At 42.5% G+C, this 22867-nt stretch overlaps 1 protein-coding gene across 1 annotated transcript in view; it reads right to left on the bottom strand.

Moving 5' to 3' along the window:
* DIPK2B (divergent protein kinase domain 2B) overlaps positions 1 to 22867 on the bottom strand; it is a 42605-nt gene that overhangs the window by 16872 nt on the left and 2866 nt on the right. Inside the window, exon 2 of the mRNA XM_072137753.1 lies at positions 16028 to 16292. Within this exon, the coding sequence (XP_071993854.1) occupies positions 16028 to 16292 (265 nt within the window). The remainder of the gene's footprint in view (positions 1 to 16027; positions 16293 to 22867) is intronic.

Here is a 22867-nt window from a genome sequence, read left to right as displayed (position 1 = left end):
ACCTCGTAACTGTAATATTAAATCCTTTAAAAAAACATGCTATAATTTGGTTGATTAAATATTGAAATTAAATCTTTTTTGTTAAATGTGGATTTACTGGAATTCTCACCTTTAAATCTATTAAACAGCAAATGGCAAAGTGCATCTCTGCCTGATAGCAGCACATTTTTGCTGTTGGTTGTGAACAATTTCCATCCCAAAGTAGAAATTAACAAACTGACTCAGAAATGTGTGAAAATTCACAGGATTTCACCTTTTTCAATAAAATCTACTATTTTTAAACATTCATGAAATCTATCTGTGTCATGAGAACAGCGAAGTGATTAGGTCATTACCTTGTAGCTGTAGATTTGTCTCTTCTTTATATTTAAAGGTTTTCCACTTTCAGCAAATAATTGATATTGTTTGTGCAAGGAAAAGTTAAGCAATTTTCTAATATATTTTCTGTATTGATTTCTCACTGCTTTACAGATCTCTGCTTGCTGTCAGTCTATAGAAAGCTTCTAATCTGTCCCTGGTCACACTGGTGCATGAGCCATTATTATCACAGTTGTAGGGACAGATTTCAAAGGGAAAGGAGTAGAGAATGATCACAAAATCACTTACCATGGAAACATGCAGGTTCTAATAAAGCTAGCAGACACTGCCGCGTAGTACAATAGGAACAGTGCTCAAATCGGTTCGGCGTATTCACAAGGGGGCCGGACTAGGAGTCGGTGACTGCCGCATGAAGCTATGGAGTGGCCTATGGAGTGGGAGTCTGATGCCTCCCACTCCCCCTTATGAATACACTGGACCGCACTCTGGCATTTCTGTTGTACAGCGCGGCAATGTCATAAAAAAAAAAATTGTTTTGCCATGTTCTGGCACAAACAACTTTTTCATACTTCCGTGTACGGAGCTATGGAAGGTGTCATTTTTTGCGACTTTTGATTACATTTTTAATGAACCATTTTGAGGACTGTGCGGCCATTTGATCACTTTTTATAGAATTTTTTAATATTTTGCAAAATGGCAACAAAAAATGGCACTTTTGTCTTTGGGCACTATTTTCCGTTATGGGGTTAAACGCCGGAAAAAATGTTATTATATTTTGATAGATCTGAAATTTTGGGATATATATTTTTTTACCATTATTTCAGATCCTCCAGGATAAATTAACCCTCCAGGGTCTGACTGTTAATACTATATACTGCAATACTAATGTATTGCAGTATAAAGCAATATTACATTGATTTCTAAAAGCCTGCCATCTGCTGGCTATTAGAGATCATTGCACATGGCAAGCCTACGTGTCTCAATAAGACTGTAGGCTGCCATGCCAACCGATCGCTGCCCTCTGATGACATCACAGGGTGGCGACAATCAGCCATCCAAGATGGCGGCGCCCATGTAAAGGCAAATTAGGTGCTGCAGTCGGTGCTGCCAGCACCAAAGCAGCAGTAACAGGCGGGCGTCGGCTGTGTCATACAGACATCACCCGCTGTGTATAGTAGCTGGCAGATACGCGTCCACATGATCTGCTGGCCAGCACACACTATGACATCATCAGCATCGACACTGCCGCATCATAGTGTGTGCCGGTGTATATCTATTTATACTTATTAAATCATATTCAGCTATTCCTGAAGTGGGCAGCACTTCCTGGTTGTGACATGAGTTTAGGGCAGCACTGAGGGCATTCATATGAATCAGGCAGCATGTTTGCAATTGGCCTATCTGCAGAATATGATGAGTCACATGCTAGTGACATCCCTCAAGGTCCTTTGCTAAAACACTAAGGACCTTCAAATGATGCAGGACAGCATGTTTGTAATTGGACGGCCTGAAGCATGTCATGAGTCACATGCTTGTGATATTACTCAAGGTACTATTTTCTTGCACTCCTCTACTGCAGTCACTCCCAACTGTCATCTCTAGCTGTTCTATATGGTTTCCCATGGTTACCAGGAAGCATGGCAAATTGGGGGGGGGGGGCAAGGTTAAACCTCTGCTAGCAGCTGAACACCTGCAGATATCTAAGTAGAGTAAATTATAGAATTGCTTATTTTTGCTTAGTGCTGAGTTAGGCAAAAGTTTTTTTTATATAAATTGTATTATAAATTGTTGCCTATAACAACTAATTACAATTCAGTTTTCATGCCTCTATGTGAAAGTGGAATTTTAGGCAACATTTCAGCTGATTTATTAAGGTCCATTGTTTCCAATGTATTACAAAAAATGAAAACCTAAGGTACATTGAAAAAAGATTCCACTTACAAAGAGGCTTTTTATTTCATAACTAAACTGTTTAAATTATGAAGAACTCTACTATTACAATATTTCTAGCATAATTTCAAACATCCCTAAATCTTTAGCAGTCCAACAATTGTAAAATGTCTTTTTTGCTGCGCCAATGTGCCTGGGATCAAGCTTTACTAATGCTTTTTCACTATAATAGGAAGATACACTTCACTGCCAAAGCCTTTCTGCGCTGAATTGTGTTCATTGTGAGCTCCCTTATAAGAAAACATTAACACCTAATTAAAAGTGAACATACTGAGCTGCAGTGTTGCCACAATACCAGTGGTTTATTACATTGCCAATTTAGTGGCCTTCAAACGGAACTAAATGGTATTATATTACAAACAGAATTGCTAATAGGAAACTGTTTTAGAAATAGAAAATCTGTTTTAGATGTTGGGTCCTCGTGCTTTCTCCAAGTTGTGACCTAGGATAATGGAAGACCTTTTGGATATTTATAGAGAGACTCGGTTGCCAGGGGAATGGGAATCCTTAGCTGGAGATATGTGGGGGGTAAATCTTGTTGGGAGGGGCACTAGCAGAGGTGCACGCTCCCGAGCTGTAGCTGCTGGGTGCAGAAGAATATCAGTCCTGATAATGGCATGAAAAAAAAACTCCAGGATTCAGGTTATTGTCCTCACTGCTATGGCCTCAGTGCCCTTAGTTGATGTCACAACCAGGAAGTCCCGCCCACTTCAGGAAAAGCTGAGAGGATTTTACAGAGAGCCTCATATATCTGGTAGCCCTATCTCGGCATAGGAAGAAGCCAGAAGCATAATATAGGTATCAATCGAATTGCTGTCAAAGGCTCTCTTCAGCTGTGCTAAAATTATTTTTTGTCAAGTAATTTTACAGTTACGCTTTAAATAAGTCTGTTAGCAGTTGTAACACCTAAAAACTGCTGCCCTAGCTACAGTATATAGTCAGCAGGGATTGTCGCATAAACACAACTATGTGCAAGAGCAGATTTGGCATTTCTGGGGACTTTAAGGTGTTGGCCCGAATATGAAAGTTTACCTGGGTAAGTATGAGACCTTGATGGGGTCATCTATATTGTACTCACACTGGTGAACTTTCCCCTTTCAACTGGAGAAGCTGCAGATCATCTGACCCAGGGGCAGCTGCTTTTGGGAATTCCTATGTCGTCTTGTGGACTTCTGGTGGGTCCAATGGGGGCAACCACTACTTACTGCTGACATGCCCCCTCCATGAACCATGGTTAGAAGGGCATGCAAAGGACATTTGCAAAGAGTTGGCACAGATCCCTGACCTGCTGAAACTGCAGTGTCTGCAGGACACTTGATGTCAATAGATGTCGCATGAAGTCTCAAAAGCACCTACCAGCGACTTCTATGGGCAGAAAGGGAAAATTTACCATGATAAGTATAATATGGGTAACCCTATTATGGTATTGAACTTGCTCCCCGGTTGACTTTCTTATTTATTTCCAACCCTTTTAGGTAAATTTATATCTGGGGGTCTTCACCTACTGCACAACTCTGTAATGGCACAGCAGGGAGTATATGTAAACTGTATTGGTGTCCTGTGGATGCTAATGCAGATTAAAAAACCCAGGAAGGGTTTTTTTTTTATTTGGTCCAGGAGATTTGGCTGCACCTCAGTAGTATAGGACCCTGATTTCTGGGGACCCTTAAAGAGGACCTATAAAAAAGCACTAGGGGCTTCTTACTAAAGTAGGCAACTCTTAGCGCTAGCCAATTTTTAGCAGTGATAAACTTCTAGCTTTATTGGAACTCTCCGATTACTCTCCTATATTATTTGGTATCCCCGTAATTGTACCAACCTGAAGAATAAAGTAGTCATGTCATATGGGGTAGAGTGAAATCCGTAAAATGGAATATTAATTACCACCATTTTAAATTGCAATTTGTTATGCAGAAAACAAGCCACCACAACAAGTTATAGATTTTTGAAGGTGGGGAGTGAAAAATGAAAACGCAAAAATGAAAAAGGGCTGCGGTGGGAAGGGTTTAAGGCAGAGTGTGCTGATAGAAGCCTCTCCTCAGTGCAAGACATATGAAAGCCCTCATACAGTTTGCTAAAAAACACTTGTAGGACTCCCAAATTATGAAAAATAAGATTCTCTGGACTCATGATATTTTACTTGATTTTACTTTTATGTGGTAATTCTATGCGGTATGTGCGGAGAAAACCAGGCACTGCTCATCACCTGCCAAGTACAATCCCAACAGTGAAACATGGTGGTGGCAGCATCATACTATGGGGGCAGGGACAGGGCCTGTAGTTGCAATTGAAGAAATGCGGCAAAGTGCATTGATGTCCTGGATGAAAACCTCTTCCAGAGTGCTCTGGACCTCAGACTGGGCCTAAGGTTCACCTTACAAGACAATGGGGGTTATTTATCTTTATTTTTCTTCCTGCTTTTTCTGTCTTTTTGGAGAATTTTTTTTTGCACATTGCAATTTTTGTGTCTTTTTGGGGACATTTTTTGCGGTGCATTCTCTGTGGTGGATTCGGGATTCACTAAGGCAGTTCCTCCGATGTCCACCTGGTGTCGCTGCTCGGCTGAAGAGCATCGGAACGCACTGGAGTTCACTGAGCCAGCCTGGATGAAGATAAGCGCGTGTCGAGCAACACTTTTTTTTAAATTAAATGCGGCGGGTTTTCCTAATCCGTCGGTTTTTTTTACGGTCACGCCCCCCGATTTCCGTCGCATACATGCCGGCACCGATGCGCCACAATCCGATGGCGTGCGGCGAAATCCTGGGGCAATACAGGGAAAATCAGCGCAAAACGGAAAAATTCGTGTATCACAAATCGGGTCCTTAGTAGATAACCCCCTATGTGTCTGTGTCTCCTCATGCATTCTACTTCTCCTTCAAACCTCCCTCTCCCTCCTCTGCCAGCTCAATGCACATGACAGTAAGTGGGGAGGGGGTGGAAGCTGCACGAATGTGAAAGAGACAAGACTGAAACAGGCACACACAGGCTGCAGCTCCCCCCCCCCTCCCTCAGGACTCACCAAATGCTGCCAGGTAATAAATGACTGAAATGATTCAGAATGCTGAGAGAGGAATTTTTAAAACCTATTTGAAACCTATTGGATAATGACATTCCTGGTTATAGTTTCCCTTTAAGCTACCCAATTGACATTTACAAATAACACAGCACTTACAGGAACTGTATAGTGATTATAACAGAGAATAAGGGCTCTATCACATTGGCGTGGTTTTTTAAATCTGTGATCCAGTGATTGGCATAGATGCCTTACAAAGCCATTGTTTTCACTGGGTGTTTTCAAATTCTGTTGCATTTTTTCATGGAAGCAGTTTTTTAAACCTTTAGTGTTTTTTGTGGACACTGAGGCAAAATAAAAGCAGAACAGGGAAACAACGGAGACAAAATGCAATGGATGCACAATGGAAGCGCAGAACCAACACCAATGTGAAACTAGCCTAACTTCCACTGACTCCCACTTTCCTTTCATCTATGAATAGACACTTTTCAATCTTTTCCCAAAAAAGCTGTGTGGTTTTGTTGAAGAACAAAGTGAATGTAGTCTTATTTGCAAAACTGTGTGCTTAAATTTTGCCACATTTTTCTCTTGTAAATTTAGCCAATCACTGTTGAGGAGTTATACGTAAAGTGTCACTAAATGGTTTAATATTGTGACTATTTTTAATCCAGCAGCCGATTAGGTTAACTGTGCACTCCCTAACTTTTCAATGTTAGCAGTAACTCTTCCCAGCTTTCTCCTACTGATTTTACCACCTTAGTTTCTTAAAGGAGATCTGCCATTTGATTTAATTGAGAATGCTGTAGCTACACTGATCCAGCAGCATATCTTGTTTAATCCCTGTGCTGAGTGGTTTTGTTGAAAAAAATCATTATAAAATTATGCTAATGTGGCTCTTCTTCTCACATTAGTTCTGCACTGCACCAAAGAATGATGTAATCCCTGTGCTGTGCCTGACAGGCAGAAGTAATCAAGCGCGGCACCATCAACCTCAGCTGCTGTGTATGATTGAATCAGTTCAGATTGATTAGTCCTGTCTGGACTGTTCAGAAATCTCTGTGTAATGTGTTTATCAACGGCAGGCTGAAGCAATCCAGCTTTCCCAAGGTCCTGAATGTTATAATTGTTTTTTCAGAAAAACCACTCTGGGATTAAACAAGATATGTGCCTGCATCAGTGTAGCTACAGCATTCTCAAGGTACGTTTGGTTCATAATGCATGAAATCAAATAGTAGATTTCCTTTAAAGAAGTTGGTACATGAAGACATCACCCAAGACTAGGACCTTCTTTTACGAATATTAGCAAACTAAAAAGACCTCCTCTACTCATGTATTATCTTGTTGACTATTACCTTCAAGATGTAGTAGGAAGAGTCAGGCACTGTTCCCCTCGGTAAGTAACAGTTGATCATTAGATATTTCTGAGACCAAAGCCATAGAGAACAAGTGACTAGATGCAATTTCAAATAGATTATATAAAGGCCATGGGGGCTTGCACAGTTTCAGAGTGGGCCGACATGTGGCAGGAACTAACACAGGCTATAGCGCAGTTCTATGCATGGCAGGGTCTGTCGCAGAACAGCACAGTAAGACCCCAAATTTATCTGGAGGCCGGGTTTAATCATACGCTCAATGCCCAAGTATATGATAAATCCCCCCATTGAGTATTAGACGTAAGGTGTGACCTCTACAGAATCTGCTCACAGATGGAGCTAGATGTTCAGGATGAAGGGTACACTTTTTTTTTTGCAAACAGAAAACATTTGAAAAAAAGATATCGCCTATATTTTTAGAAAGAAAACAATCTTTTTCTCAAACTTTCAAAAAAAGCACATGGCAGGATATAACTGTTCTTGGAAAGATAGACCTGTATTACGTTCTAACCGATAAGTGAAACTCTGAGGTGTAGCTCTAAGTGCTGTGGTTTAAGTGCAACCACTTCCACAGGATGCAAGCTGATCTCTGTAGATAACAACCTCCACATAGAAACTAGAGCAAACCTGTTAGTGAAGATATAAAGGAACCCCGGAGGTCACATCTTGTAATCACACACATGTTATAAAGTATACAATAATAGACATTCTAGGTTGTCTTCCTGCTGAAATATAGGTTAAAAGGGTTGTCCCATCAGAACAAAAACTGTTCCATAGTGTGGCCCTTGTGGCAGCTCTTTAGTGTCACTTATGTAGTGGGGTCCTTTCCTCTCTCTTGCTCAAGTTGTTTTTATGAGCCCATCTCTTTAAGGCGTTATCCCATTAAGTGAAGCAAGCCGCCTTAATTGGGGACTGGATGTGGCAAGCTGATAGTGCTCAAGTTTGGGTACCAGAACTGGACTTCTACTCGAAGTTCGGCAGAACTCACCGAATCTGAATTTTGACAGGTTCACTAACTAAACATGGTGCACTAAAAGGCTTAGATAATGATAGACAGTGATGTCACTGCATAGAAATAATCAGTGTGGTGATGTTACAGTGTAAAGATAAAACACTGCAGTCAGCAATAAACTGCAGTAAGGTAATACCAAAGTACAGAGAGAATGCACACAGTGATGTCAGAACACAGCTTTAATAAAGACAATGGGGGGTATTTTTTAGAGCTAGCGCACAAGCTGCAGAGTGTGGACTTTCAACAGTAACGGTTTGTTTGCTGCAAAATATTTCTACACCAGGTAAGATCTACTGTAGAAATAACAGTAGCGCAGTCGCCCAGCAATACATCAAGAGGCAGAGCCCCTTGATGTATAGAGTCACAATGATGTCACAATTCAGGCATAATACACAGTACAGGAATACCAGGGTAAAGGGAAAATGCACACAGTGATATCACATAATACATGCAGGGATTTTATAGTACAAAAAATATTCATAGTCATATTGGAACACAGATACAATAAAGAAATGTATGTCCCACCCAGTACAAGTATAATAGACACAGTGATGTGCAACATCCCCCACCGGGGCCTAGCCCTTGAGGTGAGGCCTGGAGACAGCCGGGCCTGCGGTACCGGAGTGGCTGGCGGTTGCGGCCTAAGCACGCTATTGTCACGGTGCTTGGTACGGGGGAACCGGAGGGCTGTCCCACAGCCTGGCAGGTCTCCAGCAGGGTGGTGTTGGCAAGAAATGATGAGGGAGAGGCTGCTATAGCGGATCTCTCTGGGGCAACCCCTTAATGTCCCGAGTGTGAGTCTCTGGGTGATGGACAGGGTGCCGGTGAGGAAGGCAGCCGTATTAGCAGGGACCAGACGGAGACAGAAGTTGAAGAAAACAATTTACAGTTCTTTATTTGAACCGGCAGGAACCGCAGCAACGTGCCTTTAACAGGTAGATGGAGTGCTGAGATGTGAGTTGGAGGGAGCCTCAGGAGATAGTTCACCAGCCTGGAGGTAGAGGGCAGGCTGGGAAGGCAGCTGTGTCCTGGTAGGAAGCTTCAGCTTGTCCTGTGGGGCTTCAGGTATCACCTTTAAAGGTAAGATGATACCCCTTTTCCTCACTACACTAACTCTAGTCTTAGACTCCACTCTTCAGAGGCAGGGGCTAGGCTCTTCCTGCTCTGGTATGGGCTAGACAGAGATTACTCACTCACTCACTGATCTCTAGGATTCTCCTACACTTGAATCTCTCTGAAAGAAGATCTCTTAGATCTGAGACTTCTCTAGGATTCCTCCAGAACATTCCTGGCCAGGGGGTTTTATTACCTCCCTTTGGTCAGGTGGTGGCTGCTCCTCCAATCACATCTCAGCTTACAAAGGACAGGATGTAACACAGATCATTGGACAATAGCATCTTGCATCATACAAAACACTTAACCTCTGCCTTGCCAGGCAGGATTCACCACTGCAATATCCCCCATGTCCTATCAGGACCATGTAGTGTGATGTGGGTACATGCAGGTGGGACGTATTCGCAAACACTCCCTCGCCATTGCATCGGCGAGGGTGTTGCATACCCCGGGGGCAATTGAAAGAGCCGCCCTCGGCTCGACTACAGATGGTTTGGGGCACAGAGGGGGCTAAAGGCACTTCTGGGAAGTGCAGGCTATGTGAGGTGTAGGGACAAACCGCCCATGGTCCTGGAGACAGGCACCTGGGTTGGTGTCGGACTAAGGCAAAAACATGTAGCTGTATGACAGTTGGTCGCTGACGCCATTAAACCGAACTGTACAGTAGGAAAGGTGTGGTGTCATGTCCTGTAATCCACTCCTTGCACCAAGGCCTGTATATTTGTTGTATCAACGCTTCTTCCCTGGCGGCAATTACATAGTGTGTATATCTGCATTGCGTTAGCATATGCGACACGAGTACCTCCTGACTGGCATCCTTACCCATGTATGGGTGGCATCCAGGTGCTAAGGACCCGCAGTTTACGGACTACCCCCATGTGCAAACCTCAGTTTGAGGGATCAGGTAGCGTTCAGTGTTTTACACAAATAGACGGTCCGACACAGCCACACTACAACCTGAAAAGCCTATGAAAGGGTTAATGCAGACTACTGGCATATATGACAGTGTGCAAACAGGTGATAAATTCACATTGGCTTAGAAGCCCAATGGGTACACATCTTGAACGTTACAAACGTTACAGAGGTAGATAGGCTACTCAGGGTAGCAAGATAGTAAATGTCTCTTTTCCTGCAAAGAAAAGGCATAAAGAGTGCAAGCAGAATGTCCGTACCTAAAAAGGAAGGCAATAAGTGCAAAATGATAATAAATAGCATGGCAACTTTTCCTTGGAATTGGCAAAAGTCTCACAGAAGGTCTTTAATAACAAAGTCCATCTTCTGGGTACAGCCCTTGATGTGGGGAAAAGTGCAATGAGAAGCAAAGGGTCTCCTCTAGTGTAGAGGGACAGAGTCCTTTGAAGAAATTCTCTGCTGTGGCAGAGGAAGGGGTGCTATCATAGCACAGGACAATAATCAGTTCAAGGTATGTCTCTTGACTGAGATAAATAAGGGTGAGAGTCTCAGGAAAGTCTCTGGCTCTGTAGGGATACTGGAAATAAATATACAATATGTACACAGTACCTGAAGAAGGCTTTCAGCCCTTCAGGGGTTAATCTTCTTGTTGCTCAAGAGCAATGGCTGCAGGCATGGGAGCAGGAACTGCAGCAGGGACATCATCAGCCTGGGTGAAGAAAGCAGTGTTGAAATCCGTCACCTGAAGACATCTGGTGGTAGAAACTTGAACTGCTGACATGGAACACCCAGAAGCTGGAGCTGGAACAGCAGGGAGGTCACCTACGGCGGCAGGCATCTCAGCAAAGGAAGGAGACAGGCACTTCTCTGGCTGACCTTCTGTAGCTGGGGGCGCTGTGTAGCGCATGATGATGACCGCAGGAGCTGTAACTTCTTCATTGCTGACAGCTGAAGGATTGTTGTTCCTGGACTGACCTGTAGCTCTTGGGGGCGCTGTTGCGCTGGCGGTGATAACCTCTGTAGCTGGCAGGGCGTTCTCACCGGACAGCCTGGGCCTCTCAGCAGGTGGTCCTGGATACTCCGCAGGACGATCAGCAGCATTAGATAAGGGGTCAGGCCCCTTTAAGAGAGTCCCTTTTGTAGCCGGGCCTCCTATGGGGAGATATTGGCCCTCTGCAGGGAGGCCGGACTGTACCCCAGCCGGGGCTAAGGGAGATATAGTAACAGTCACTGTGATATAGGCCCTGGGGGTCACGGTACTCACATCCGCGGTGGTCCTCTGGAGGTCCGGAATCGGAGGAGGCAGCCGCTGTGGAGAATCCGCCATTGGAGACTGCGTACAGGAGACAGCAGTAAGCGGTGCAGCAGATGAAGGTGCCCGAGGCTCGTGGGCAGGCCATGCGACACTTGGTTCTTCATCTCGGAGGCTGTGCGGCATGTCAGCAGGACAGGAGACAGCACGTGGAGAAATCCAAGATGGCCGATTAACCTCTTTGATGCTGGATGGCAGCTGCGCTGACTCTGAGGTACCTCGTGGGCTCTCACTGGCGTTGCAGCGCGGGAGAGTTTCGCGCCAGAGGGCGGAGCTTGAGTCTTTCCCGCCAGGAGCGCGCCGAGGTAGGATCCGCGCCATACGCGCAGGGGGCGGAGCTTAGCGATGTCTCTGGGTTTTCCCACCTGTGAAAATTTTGGCGGGCTGGAATTACTTGCTGCGCCACAGTTTTGTGAGGTAAATGCTTCAGGCGCGGCAGCGCCGGATGTAGCAGAGCTGACACAGTTCTTTGCAGGGATTAACCTCTTGAGTGCTGGAGCGGCGCTCGACAGTACGTGGCAGCATAACACAGTTCAATCCAGAAACACACAATTACTTGGGCCTAAACCCGGATGGCAGCAGGGTTAGGCAGCACAGTCTTTTCAATAAAGGATAGTCTTTAATGCCGGAATAAGGCACAGAAGTATCAATCCTGTTCGTGACGCCACTTGCAACATCCCCCACCGGGGCCTAGCCCTTGAGGTGAGGCCTGGAGACAGCCGGGGCCCGCGGTACCGGAGTGGCTGGCGGTTGCGGCCTAAGCACGCTATTGTCACGGTGCTTGGTACGGGGGAACCGGAGGGCTGTCCCACAGCCTGGCAGGTCTCCAGCAGGGTAGTGTTGGCAAGAAATGATGAGGGAGAGGCTGCTATAGCGGATCTCCCTGGGGCAACCCCTTAATGTCCCGAGTGTGAGTCTCTGGGTGATGGACAGGGTGCCGGTGAGGAAGGCAGCCGTATTAGCAGGGACCAGACGGAGACAGAAGTTGAAGAAAACAACTTACAGTTCTTTGTTTGAACCGGCAGGAACCGCAGCAACGTGCCTTTAACAGGTAGATGGAGTGCTGAGATGTGAGTTGGAGGGAGCCTCAGGAGATAGTTCACCAGCCTGGAGGTAGAGGGCAGGCTGGGAAGGCAGCTGTGTCCTGGTAGGAAGCTTCAGCTTGTCCTGTGGGGCTTCAGGTATCACCTTTAAAGGTAAGATGATACCCCTTTTCCTCACTACACTAACTCTAGTCTTAGACTCCACTCTTCAGTGGCAGGGGCTAGGCTCTTCCTGCTCTGGTATGGGCTAGACAGAGATTACTCACTCACTCACTGATCTCTAGGATTCTCCTACACTTGAATCTCTCTGAAAGAAGATCTCTTAGATCTGAGACTTCTCTAGGATTCCTCCAGAACATTCCTGGCCAGGGGGTTTTATTACCTCCCTTTGGTCAGGTGGTGGCTGCTCCTCCAATCACATCTCAGCTTACAAAGGACAGGATGTAACACAGATCATTGGACAATAGCATCTTGCATCATACAAAACACTTAACCTCTGCCTTGCCAGGCAGGATTCACCACTGCAATATCCCCCATGTCCTATCAGGACCATGTAGTGTGATGTGGGTACATGCAGGTGGGACGTATTCGCAAACACTCCCTCGCCATTGCATCGGCGAGGGTGTTGCAGATGTCACAGTACATGCATAATACACACAGTGATATCACGGTGCAGGAATATTACACACAGTGATGTCAAAGGACCTGACGTCCCCCCATTGTGGAATAGGCAGGGAAAAGCATGATGGATGCATGATTCTTCTAAGCAAGGTATATGTACCGAAAAAAAATGATGCACAATATATGGAGTATAAATTGGTAAATGATGATTTCATACATGTGGTTTGGAAATATCTAAAGCTGCATCAGTATTGGAGATATATTTTGGAAAGATTGCAGGAAATTTGTGACCAGACCCAAAAAACGTTAGGCCACAATTATATGACCGCAACAGGGGATGTGATTTGGCCCCACAATTTGCGACCAGATCACAGCCTCCCTTGAGGTCTACGCACCCGATTGCGGTGCGTGAGCACAAGGTGTCTCACCACTCTTTGACCAAGTCACTTCTCTTTTAATGGAGAGGTGATCGTTGAGGAGCGCTCACTCCCCCTTCGTTCACCACCTGGCCCTGTGCTCATATTGGGAAAGAATAAGGAACCAATATAAATATTTAATTCACCATGAAAGGGTAAGCATCGCAGGAGGTGTGACTGTGGGCCCGGGACTGGAGGGGGATTGGCAGATTACAACAGTATCCCACGGAAAGACACGTTTGCCTAAGCGCTCTCTGTGATGTAGGTGGCACATAATGTGCTTATATTGGGAAAGAAGAAGGAACCAATATAAATATTGAATTCACTATGAAAGGCGTGACCATTGTAGGAGGTGTGACTGTGGGCCCGGGACTGGAGGGGGATTGGCAGATTACGATCGTATCCCACGGAAAGACACATTTGCCTGAGCACTCTCTGTGATGTAGGTGGCACGTAATGTGTCACCTACGCCTGTGCAGCAAGAAGCTCTTTGGCACAAAGGCAGAAGCACGAAACGCACTGAGGGTAAGTTGGGAGGCAAGGTACCTGCTGAGCTCTGCATGGGGGCAAGAGGACTGCTGAAGTCTGCATTCCTTAGTTGGGGGGCAAGGGGCTGTTGAAGTCTGCAATCCATAGTTGGGGGGCAAGGGGGTTATTTAACTCTGCATTCCTTAGTTGGGGGGCCAGGGGCTGTTGAAGTCTGCAATCCATAGTTGGGGGGCAAGGGGGTTATTTAACTCTGCATTCCTTAGTTGGGGGCAAGGGGCTGTTGAAGTCTGCAATCCATATTTAGGCGGCAAGGGGGCTGCTGAAGTCTGCATTAATTAGCTGGGGGGCAAGGGGCTGTTGAAGTCTGCATTCCTTAGTTGGGGGGCAAGGGGACAGCTGAACTAGGCATTCCTTAGTTGGCACAGATACTGCGGTTGTTAAGTTACTTAGTTGAGTATAAACTCTCAGAGAGCTAGAACTAGAATTAGAGAACCACTTTATCTATGAAGGACATAGTTACAGAATCCAATATCTCAAGTTTGACTCTAGTCGTAACACTGATTGCTCAGCGCTTTATGCTGTCAGTTCCCACCATGTTAAGTGATACTAAGACTGCATGTTTAATATTATTAAACAAATGTGTCACCCTTGTAGAAATAAATACTTCAATCATATTCAGATCACATCAAATGCATCGTACACTAATTGCTGAGAAAGCAAACAGCTTGCCTTTTCAGGAAATGTTACTTGAAATGTTATATAGCTGAAGCTCCTTTTTCTCAAAGTTATGTTAATTGCATTTTGCACATGTCCTCATTAGCTACTTCTGTAATTACTATACGGTTCCCAGACAAATTTGATGTAAATACCAGCAATCAAAATATTTACAAAAGTGAATTCAGGAATTTCACCAAAATAGCAAGAACAGTCAAAACTATCTAATATGCATACCTAACAGATGGCTTACTCAGTCGCTACGAAAACACGTTTCTAGCAGCGCAACTTTCACAGACCCCCATAACGAGTGTTATGGCATAAGTGCCAAGTTTATGTTGTTGCTTGTGCATTTGGCTAGCTATGTTGTTAGGTATTATTTTCTAAAAATAATAAATTGTGTTTTGTCAAAAATAACAATTAGGGTTAAAATTGAAAATATAAAAGTAATAACATATAACAATATAAAATTAAAGGGAATCTACCGCATGAATACAGTGCTTCTAAACCAAGCACACTAAAATGCTGGCACAAGCCTCCTTAAACAGGATCTGTACTTCATTTTGCTTCTTATAGCTTAGTTTGAGAAAACCATCTTTTAAAATTATGCAAATGAGTCTACAGGGCTCCTGGCTATGTCACAGAAGCCCCATTTGGTAATTACTCACACCTCAATTTAGTATTTCTGCTCCCTGCTTATCCAGACAAAGAATAAAGGTGTAATAAATTAGCAAATTAGAGATGTGCAGAAGGGGCTTCTATGACATAGCCAGGAGCCCCTGAGGCTGATTTGCATAATTTTAAACACATTATTTAAAAAAACTAAGATATCAGAAGCAAAAAGAAGAACCGATCCTGTTTTAGGAGGTACATACCAGAATCTAAGTATGTTTGTTTTAAAATCACTGCCTCCATGTGGTAGATTTCCTTTAAGTCACTGAATAAATTTGTACAATAGCAATTTACTATAATTCCATTTCAGGCGCTTATTCATTGCTCCAGGGCCAAAATTCCAAACATGCCAGTTGTGAACCTGTCCTTAGCCCCAGTAATTTCCACTAAGTACAAGAGAAGACTAACTCTCTGACTGCTACCCCATAGCTATGGAGGACCAATCGACCCCCTAATCCTCTTTCAGAGCAGCCCTTTTCCATTTATGTGTTTCCATTATTGGTTCCCCTGCTCACAAAAGCCATAATTTTTTTTCCTGGTTGCAGACATGTATGAGGGCTTGTTTTCTGCGTAACATATTGTACTTTCTAGTGGCACCAAATAATGCAAATGCAGTAAAATTGTCAAAAAAGCGCATTTGCTCCATTTTCTTATGGACTTTGTTATAAGGTCTTTCCCTTTGTGGTCCAAATGACACATCCCTATTATTTTTGGGTACATCAAGATCATAAAGATACAAAATGTATATAAAGAATGAAAACGTTTTTTTGGAATTTTTGTACAAAGTTTTTTAAAGGGTAACTATCACGAAGATATAAGCTCACAAACCGCCAACAACCTGTCTTTCAGGATAATGACCAGTCCACAATAATGTCCTCCTATCTGCTGCAAGATTTATCAATAAAAGATCTTTACATGTCGCTTTGGGATGAACCCTCCTAGCTTGATTGATCTCTTATAGCCCAGGGACATCACAACTAGGCAACCACTTAGTGACAGCTGCTAATTGCTACATTTTCACTTCTCTATTATAAAGTCATACTGCATCCTTCCAAAAACGAACACCTACTTGGACCAAATCTGGGGTTAAGCGTTTAGCTGCCATCCACTTCTGAAACCTCGCTGTCTTCCTTAGTATTCCTTCAATGCTGCATGTCTTCCTCTTAGTGAAGTTGCTGCAGATCCATTGGTCAGTCAGGTCATGTTGCCTTTTACTAGCCAACCTGGAAATCTCCACAGGTCTCCAGCTTTCTCCATCATCACTGTAGTTCCCAGAATAAGTCTGAACATCAGGAAGTGGAAGCTTTAGATGTGGAGCGAGCCAGTTCTGAAACCTGATGCGACAGAGAGTTGTTATGTCTTAGAGCGTGTATCAAAGTATTCTCTTCATTTTTATTAATACTTGAAAGAGTTGTTGGAATATTAATTCATACAATTTAGGCCAACAGTTATTTTCTTTGGCCGTGTTCACACATAGGGGCTTACTAAGGGTCCCGCGGTCACATTTCCATTGGGTTTTCTGACTTTTCCAGGATTGCGCCACTTCAACAGGAATTTAGAAGGGGATTGTGTCGTACGCGATCGGATTTTGGCCGGCTTTCATGCGACACAGATCAGGGGGCGTTCCGTCGGACGATCCGACGGATTCGGACAAACCGCAGGATTTAACTTCAAAATTGTGTAGCAAGCCAAGCACTAACATGCACCGGGAAGAAGAAGGTGAACTTCGGCAGACCTGAGCAGGGAGTGACATATGGAGGATATCGAGCGCACGATGTAAGTGAATCGCGCCACAGTGCACTCTCGTACACTCCGGATCGGGGAACACGCAGGACCGGGTAAGTAAATGTGCCCCATAGTGTTTTGATTGGGTTTTTAAATGCAATTGAAAGGCTCTTACAATCACAAATAATTTATCACAACTTATGACAAAACCACGGCACAGGGCCTCGAATTGCGACTTCTCAACCCAATTCGCCGCTTGGGTGGGGAGGGGCAGTGATGTGCCATGGAGTGGGACGGCGCAGGGCGTTGCTGCCCCACACCTTTGTACTGTCTATAGCCTGCAGCTGTTCAGGCACAGGTTATGGTTCAATTGTATGCCAGGCCTGACCTGGCATAGAAGAGCCCCTCAAAAATGTCAGGATTTATCAGGAGGCTGGAGCAATGTTGCCTGTTGAAGTGATTTATCTACCTTGAAGGAGTCCCAGTGATCACACAAACAGTACTAGCCTGTAAGTGTTCCCCTAATTATGCTATAGGAATGAATTGCACAGCTTTTACTTCTACCGGGCATCTGCCAATAGATTTCCATTTCATTTTTAAGCCCCAGTTCTCATGATTACTGGGAGTACCACCTGTGATCAGACACTAATCCCCTATCCTCTGCACAGGGTGCAGTAAGTTTACATAGTGGCAAATCCCTTTACATTTTTAAATTATGATTATAAGGAGATCCTGCTTCCAACTTTCTTACTCCTTAGCTGCAGCTACACCATAGGACATATAGGGGAATGTATCATATGATGGTACAAGTTGTCCCCCTACCCTTCCTGCATATGTTGGATTGATCAGAAAGCTCCGGCCTCCTCATATATCCAATGGCCAAAACGTGTCAGCAGTGCCTTGTCACCGTTGAACTCACTGTCAGATATTTTCAGCTCCATGCAGCACATCGCCACACTGCGCCACTAAAAATTCCACAGTCACTAATAGTGTAATGTCACCAGGGTAACAATGTCACAGACATGTGTTTTAGCCTTTAACAATAATAAATATTAACAATCCAAAACTAAATAAAATTATATACAGTACCTAATACACAGCCATTATAGTTTAAGTATATATAGCCCCCCATTGTTTATTAAATACAGGCCACCCTTAAGCCCCCTAATCTTATTATACAACTAACCCATAGTTTAATTATCTTCAGGCCCCATGGATTTATTATATAGCCCCCTTGGTTTAATGATAAACAACGCTATTATTATACACCCCTTCATAGTCTTCATTTATATACACAGCCCCCCCCCATAGTATTTTATAGAGAGCAGAGTAATGATATATATTTTGCCCCCCCTTAGTTTTATCCGTATACAGTCCCCCAGAGTTTTTACTGTACTCGCTTCCCCTTCCTCTATGTTGAAAAATGTGAGCAGCATAAAAAAAATTAAATTAATACTTACATCCCATCTCCTCTGCTCCTAAAACGTGTGGTAACCCAACAGCGTTTTCAGTGAGGATACACAAACTTACATGTCAGTGCTGCACTTCTTTGCACATCATTTGCAAATCATCATGCAAATGATTTTTCTTGCAAGCTTTTGGCAAGTCTGTACTTCAGGCAATTTGCCACCCCCATCAGGGACTTTGTGTCTGCCGCCTGAAGCAGGATCTTTATCCCGCCTCATGACCGATGTGGCCCTACATGTATGCCAGGAAACTGCTGCACAAGCCCTAATAAAACCCTGCAAGGACAGAATGTAACCTGACTTATGAGCTTACATTTAGAAAAGCTATTCAGAAAAGCTTTATCAGGGAGAGTGAGAGATGCTTTTTCTCTGTTAAGATATATTACTTATATAATCTGTATATAATTATATAATTATATTGCTTACATTAATTAACTCCTTCTGGACCAAACACAATTTTCTGTTTTGGCACATATTGTTTTAATGACCCAAACTAATTTTCTGGCAAGTTGATTTTTTGTTGCATATTTTTTCTGGAGAAATTGAAGATTCTTATTTAATTTTTTTTTAGATCTAAATATTTTCTTTAAACAAAAATTTAGGCTTAAAAGTTGAAAAAAATTGTAATTTTTTTTTTTACATTTTGGCTATATTATGCCACAAATTTTGATGTGTCATGTGTCTTTTTTAGAGTAACTGGGTGTCATATAGGGTGATGTTAGTGATTTCAGGGGCAACACGATTTTTGGGTTTTCTTTTTCATGTATTTTTTAATTTGTTTATTTTTTATTTCTACTTTATGTCCCTCAAATGTTAGAATATCAGGGATCGAGGAGTTCACATTCTTTATTAAACCAAGGTCCATAGACGCAACAGGCTAGCCGCTGCCATTTCGCTCTGTTTGAGAGCTACGTATGAGAGAAGGAGAAGACAGTAGTGGCAAGATCCCGTGGGGGACCAACAATTGGCTGTATGTTTGCTCGGGCAGCCGCCTAAAGCTTGTAACGTATATGTGGCATTTCTATGGCGCGGACTTTAGGGAACCTGACCACCAGTCATAAAGGCAGTTAGGAACCAGTTAAATTTAAATAGAAAATATTGGCCATTGCTGAATTTTTTTGTACATATTTAATCATGACAAAAAAGTTAAAGCCTTCACGTTGAAAGACTGACAATATTAGCATTTAAAGGGCCCACTTCAGGTAGGTTTTCCTCCATAAACTGTCCCCAGCAGATAATGGTTCCCAATTCTTAGCCTGTTGACAAGCACACCACACAAGTCATTATATAGGCTACATTCAAACCATGTTTTTGTCCTCCTTTGTAAGGATACTTCAGGCAGATTCACAATGTACCCTACTGTACACACCTACAGTGGGGTATGTTGTTATGTTCCTCTGCCAGTCAATATCTTTGTATACACTCAACATATATGCCAGGAGCTTTGCTGTCGTATAAGTGGGCACATACAAAAATTGAGGAGGTGGCCTTGGTCAGATGATTGAATGATGAGTTGTTTCTTGCCCCATCTATCTATCTATCTATCTATCTATCTATCTATCTATCTATCTATCTATCTATCTATCTATCTATCTATCATCAGCAAAGTCCACATTTGTCAGTAGATAGCCAGCATTTACTATTCTATTCTTGCATAAGAAAATGTTTTTCTACAATAATGTCCTTGAGAAATATACTTTTAAAGATTGTTATAGGATTATTTTTAGTCTTAAACTTTACTACTTAAAGAACTGAATAAAATGTAAATTGTAAAGTGCAAAACCACATATTAGCAATTATAATGAATAGCAGCGTATGCCTCAGCGCCACTTTTCTGAAATCACAGTGGAGATTACTTGGAGACACTTAGAAAACAGAGATTAGGAGAAAAGATTACAGTATCTTAAAATTAGATTAGTTTAGATTATATGATAGAAACATGTTGTAGATTTAAACTTAACTGCAATGTAAATCACTTAGCAAATTGCAGTGATTATTAGTTTTGTACAGAATCTGGCGTAATAGTGTAGTTTTATGTCTTTTTGTGATGCTGGGAAGAAAGCCCCCCAGCAGGTATCACCATGGTATGGAACAGCACATTATTAATAGGTCACTGAAAATTCTGCAAATCATCACCTTTACATATGGTTTGCTACATTCCATATTATTTTTATTATTTTCGGTGTGTAATAGATGTTAGTTATACTCTCCATATGCCTGGTCTATTGAATCTCTTGTAACTATTCTACATACAGTTATGGATTATACAAAAGCCTTGTAATACAATAATGTCATAATTTATGTGTTTTAAACGCCAATCTTAATATTCCCGCAGTGTCCCGCAACTACTAAGACCTTTGCCCTATTAGTAGATGTGAACATGATCTCCACCAGGTTGGTCCTGTTGAGTCCAGTAGTGACCTGACAGAGATTTCAAGTGGAGTTTCCGGCGGAGACTATAGTAAATGTGGTAGACCGGGGCATTTACACCCCGACCGCCCACTGTAGTTGTAGAGAAACCCAAAATATTGCACTGAGAATTCACACTCTTCACTAGTTTGTGATTTTGTCATTAAGGATGTCATATGGTTAGTCAAGTCTCTTTTTGTTAGCCACGCAATTGGAAAGTATTTGTATGGAAATGTATACAATGACAAAGCATTAAAGGCTAGAACTGAGATTTGAAGTCATCATGTTTAAACCCTTTTTTTCTCATGAGCTGTACGACGCCTTGGCCATACTTTCTTCTTTCCATCATTTTGGTAGAGGTTGATCTTGGTTTCATCTGTCCAAAGAATGTTCTTCCAGAGCTGTGCTGACTTTTTACATTATTTTTTTGTTAAATATTTTAATTTTCATGTACAAATATAAAATTGCATAGGAAAAATTGCAAAAAGATTAAAACATTGTTACACTGGAGGATAATAAAATAGTATATCATACTATAAATCCATAATCCATGTAAGTCGGAACTGTATATTTTGTAATTGTAGCTCCAGCCAAATTTTTTTTGTCTCTTTGACAATTGGATTTTAAAAATGTTGGGTCGTCTTCAGAACCAGGATTTACAATTAAGCTTAATTGCAGACACATTTGATAACTGTTATAACTGTTTATTGTAGACTAAGGATAATGTACTATAAATTACCAACATCCAGAGGTCCGTTTGTAACTAGGGGTTGTCTGTAAGTTGGGTGTTCTTAACTAGGGGACCCCCTGTATATACCCTCTGCCAATCCTTACATAACAATGTTAAAAAAATAATGGCCCACATTTATCAAAAACAGCGCAAACTGCACTAGGTGCAATTTGTGTAGTGTGCAGGGTGCGCCACATTCATGATTTGTGGCGCACATTCTTTATGAATCTGGAGCCCCCTGCGCTGCTCCGGCAGAGTGCATTTTGGTGCATCTTTCGCATAGAGTGTGCAACACAATACTGTCAGACACTACATAATAAATGTCCGATCGTACACCAAAACACCCCTTTTAGTACAGAATTTTGTTTTGCGTCAGGTATAGTGCAGCCGGGACAAGTATGTGTCGTGGACACTTTATAAGTACATGTGCCAGCAGTTTGTACTGAAAAGAACATGCAAAGTCAGACAGATAACTGGTGCAGGGGCTTTAATAAATGTGGGCCAATGTCCCTTATTCTAAAACCTTTAGCCCACTCCAACTGTCCTGGGGATTTAGAAAAAACCCCAAGATAAACCTAGTCCAGCAAAATATCCTTCCAATCCTTCATAATAATATGTCCTCTCAAACATCTTGATCTCATCTACTAATTCCAAACAATGTATAAAACAAGGTGGATTTGAATTCATCCAATTTAGGGAAATGAATATTTTTGCTAATAAGGATAAATTACAAATCATTTATTTATAAATTTCTCAAAGTTGGCAAATTGTCTCTAAAGAGTTAATTTCATACTAAGGCCATTTTCTCCAACAGTGAAGGAGTATAATATAATCTGTGAATAAAATTATAATAAGTCTATACTTAATGTTCAAAGAATAAAAAATAACATTATGATACACATCTTTCCATTGAACCATTGGCAATGATTCTCCGATTCATTGCAGGGGGTTATTCACTTTCACAACAAATACCATATAAACTCGAGTATGAGCCTAGTTTTTCAGCACAAAAAAATGTGCTGAAAACCCAAACTCGGCTTATACTTGTGTAAAAAAATATATCAAAACTCACCTTTCCAGCTTCCCCCACTGCTGGCTATATACTGGGGCAGGGGGCTGGCTATATACTGGAGTAGGGGGCTGGCTATATACTAGGGCAGGGGGCTGGGTATATACTGGGGGCAAGGGCTTTTGTGGTAAAATTAGGGGCCCCGGTTTATACTTGGGTCGGCTTATACTCGAGTATAAAAGGTAGTTATTGTTTGGGTAGTGAGAAGCTATACAATTTTCCAATATACTTTCTGTATCAATTACTCACAGTGGTCTAGATCTCTGCTTGCTGTCCTTCTATAGAAAGCTTCATAGTTTAATTCCAGTGGATAGAAATCTGTCCATGGTCATGTGATGGACATGCAGGTGCACAAGACGTTTTATTTATAAAGATGGCCTGCTTCACCACATTATTTGCACTTTCTTGGATTCAGAAAGCCCAGACTTCTGACATCACAACTTAGTACAGTAACTTTTTGGAACCATATGGTTTGTACTTCTGACATAATACTAGAAACTGTATATCTGA

Source organism: Engystomops pustulosus, chromosome 2 (assembly GCF_040894005.1).
Source record: "Engystomops pustulosus chromosome 2, aEngPut4.maternal, whole genome shotgun sequence".
In the NCBI taxonomy this organism is placed as follows: domain Eukaryota; kingdom Metazoa; phylum Chordata; class Amphibia; order Anura; family Leptodactylidae; genus Engystomops; species Engystomops pustulosus.
Note: the sequence above shows the minus strand (reverse complement) of the source record. Positions and strands in the feature narration are given on the sequence as shown.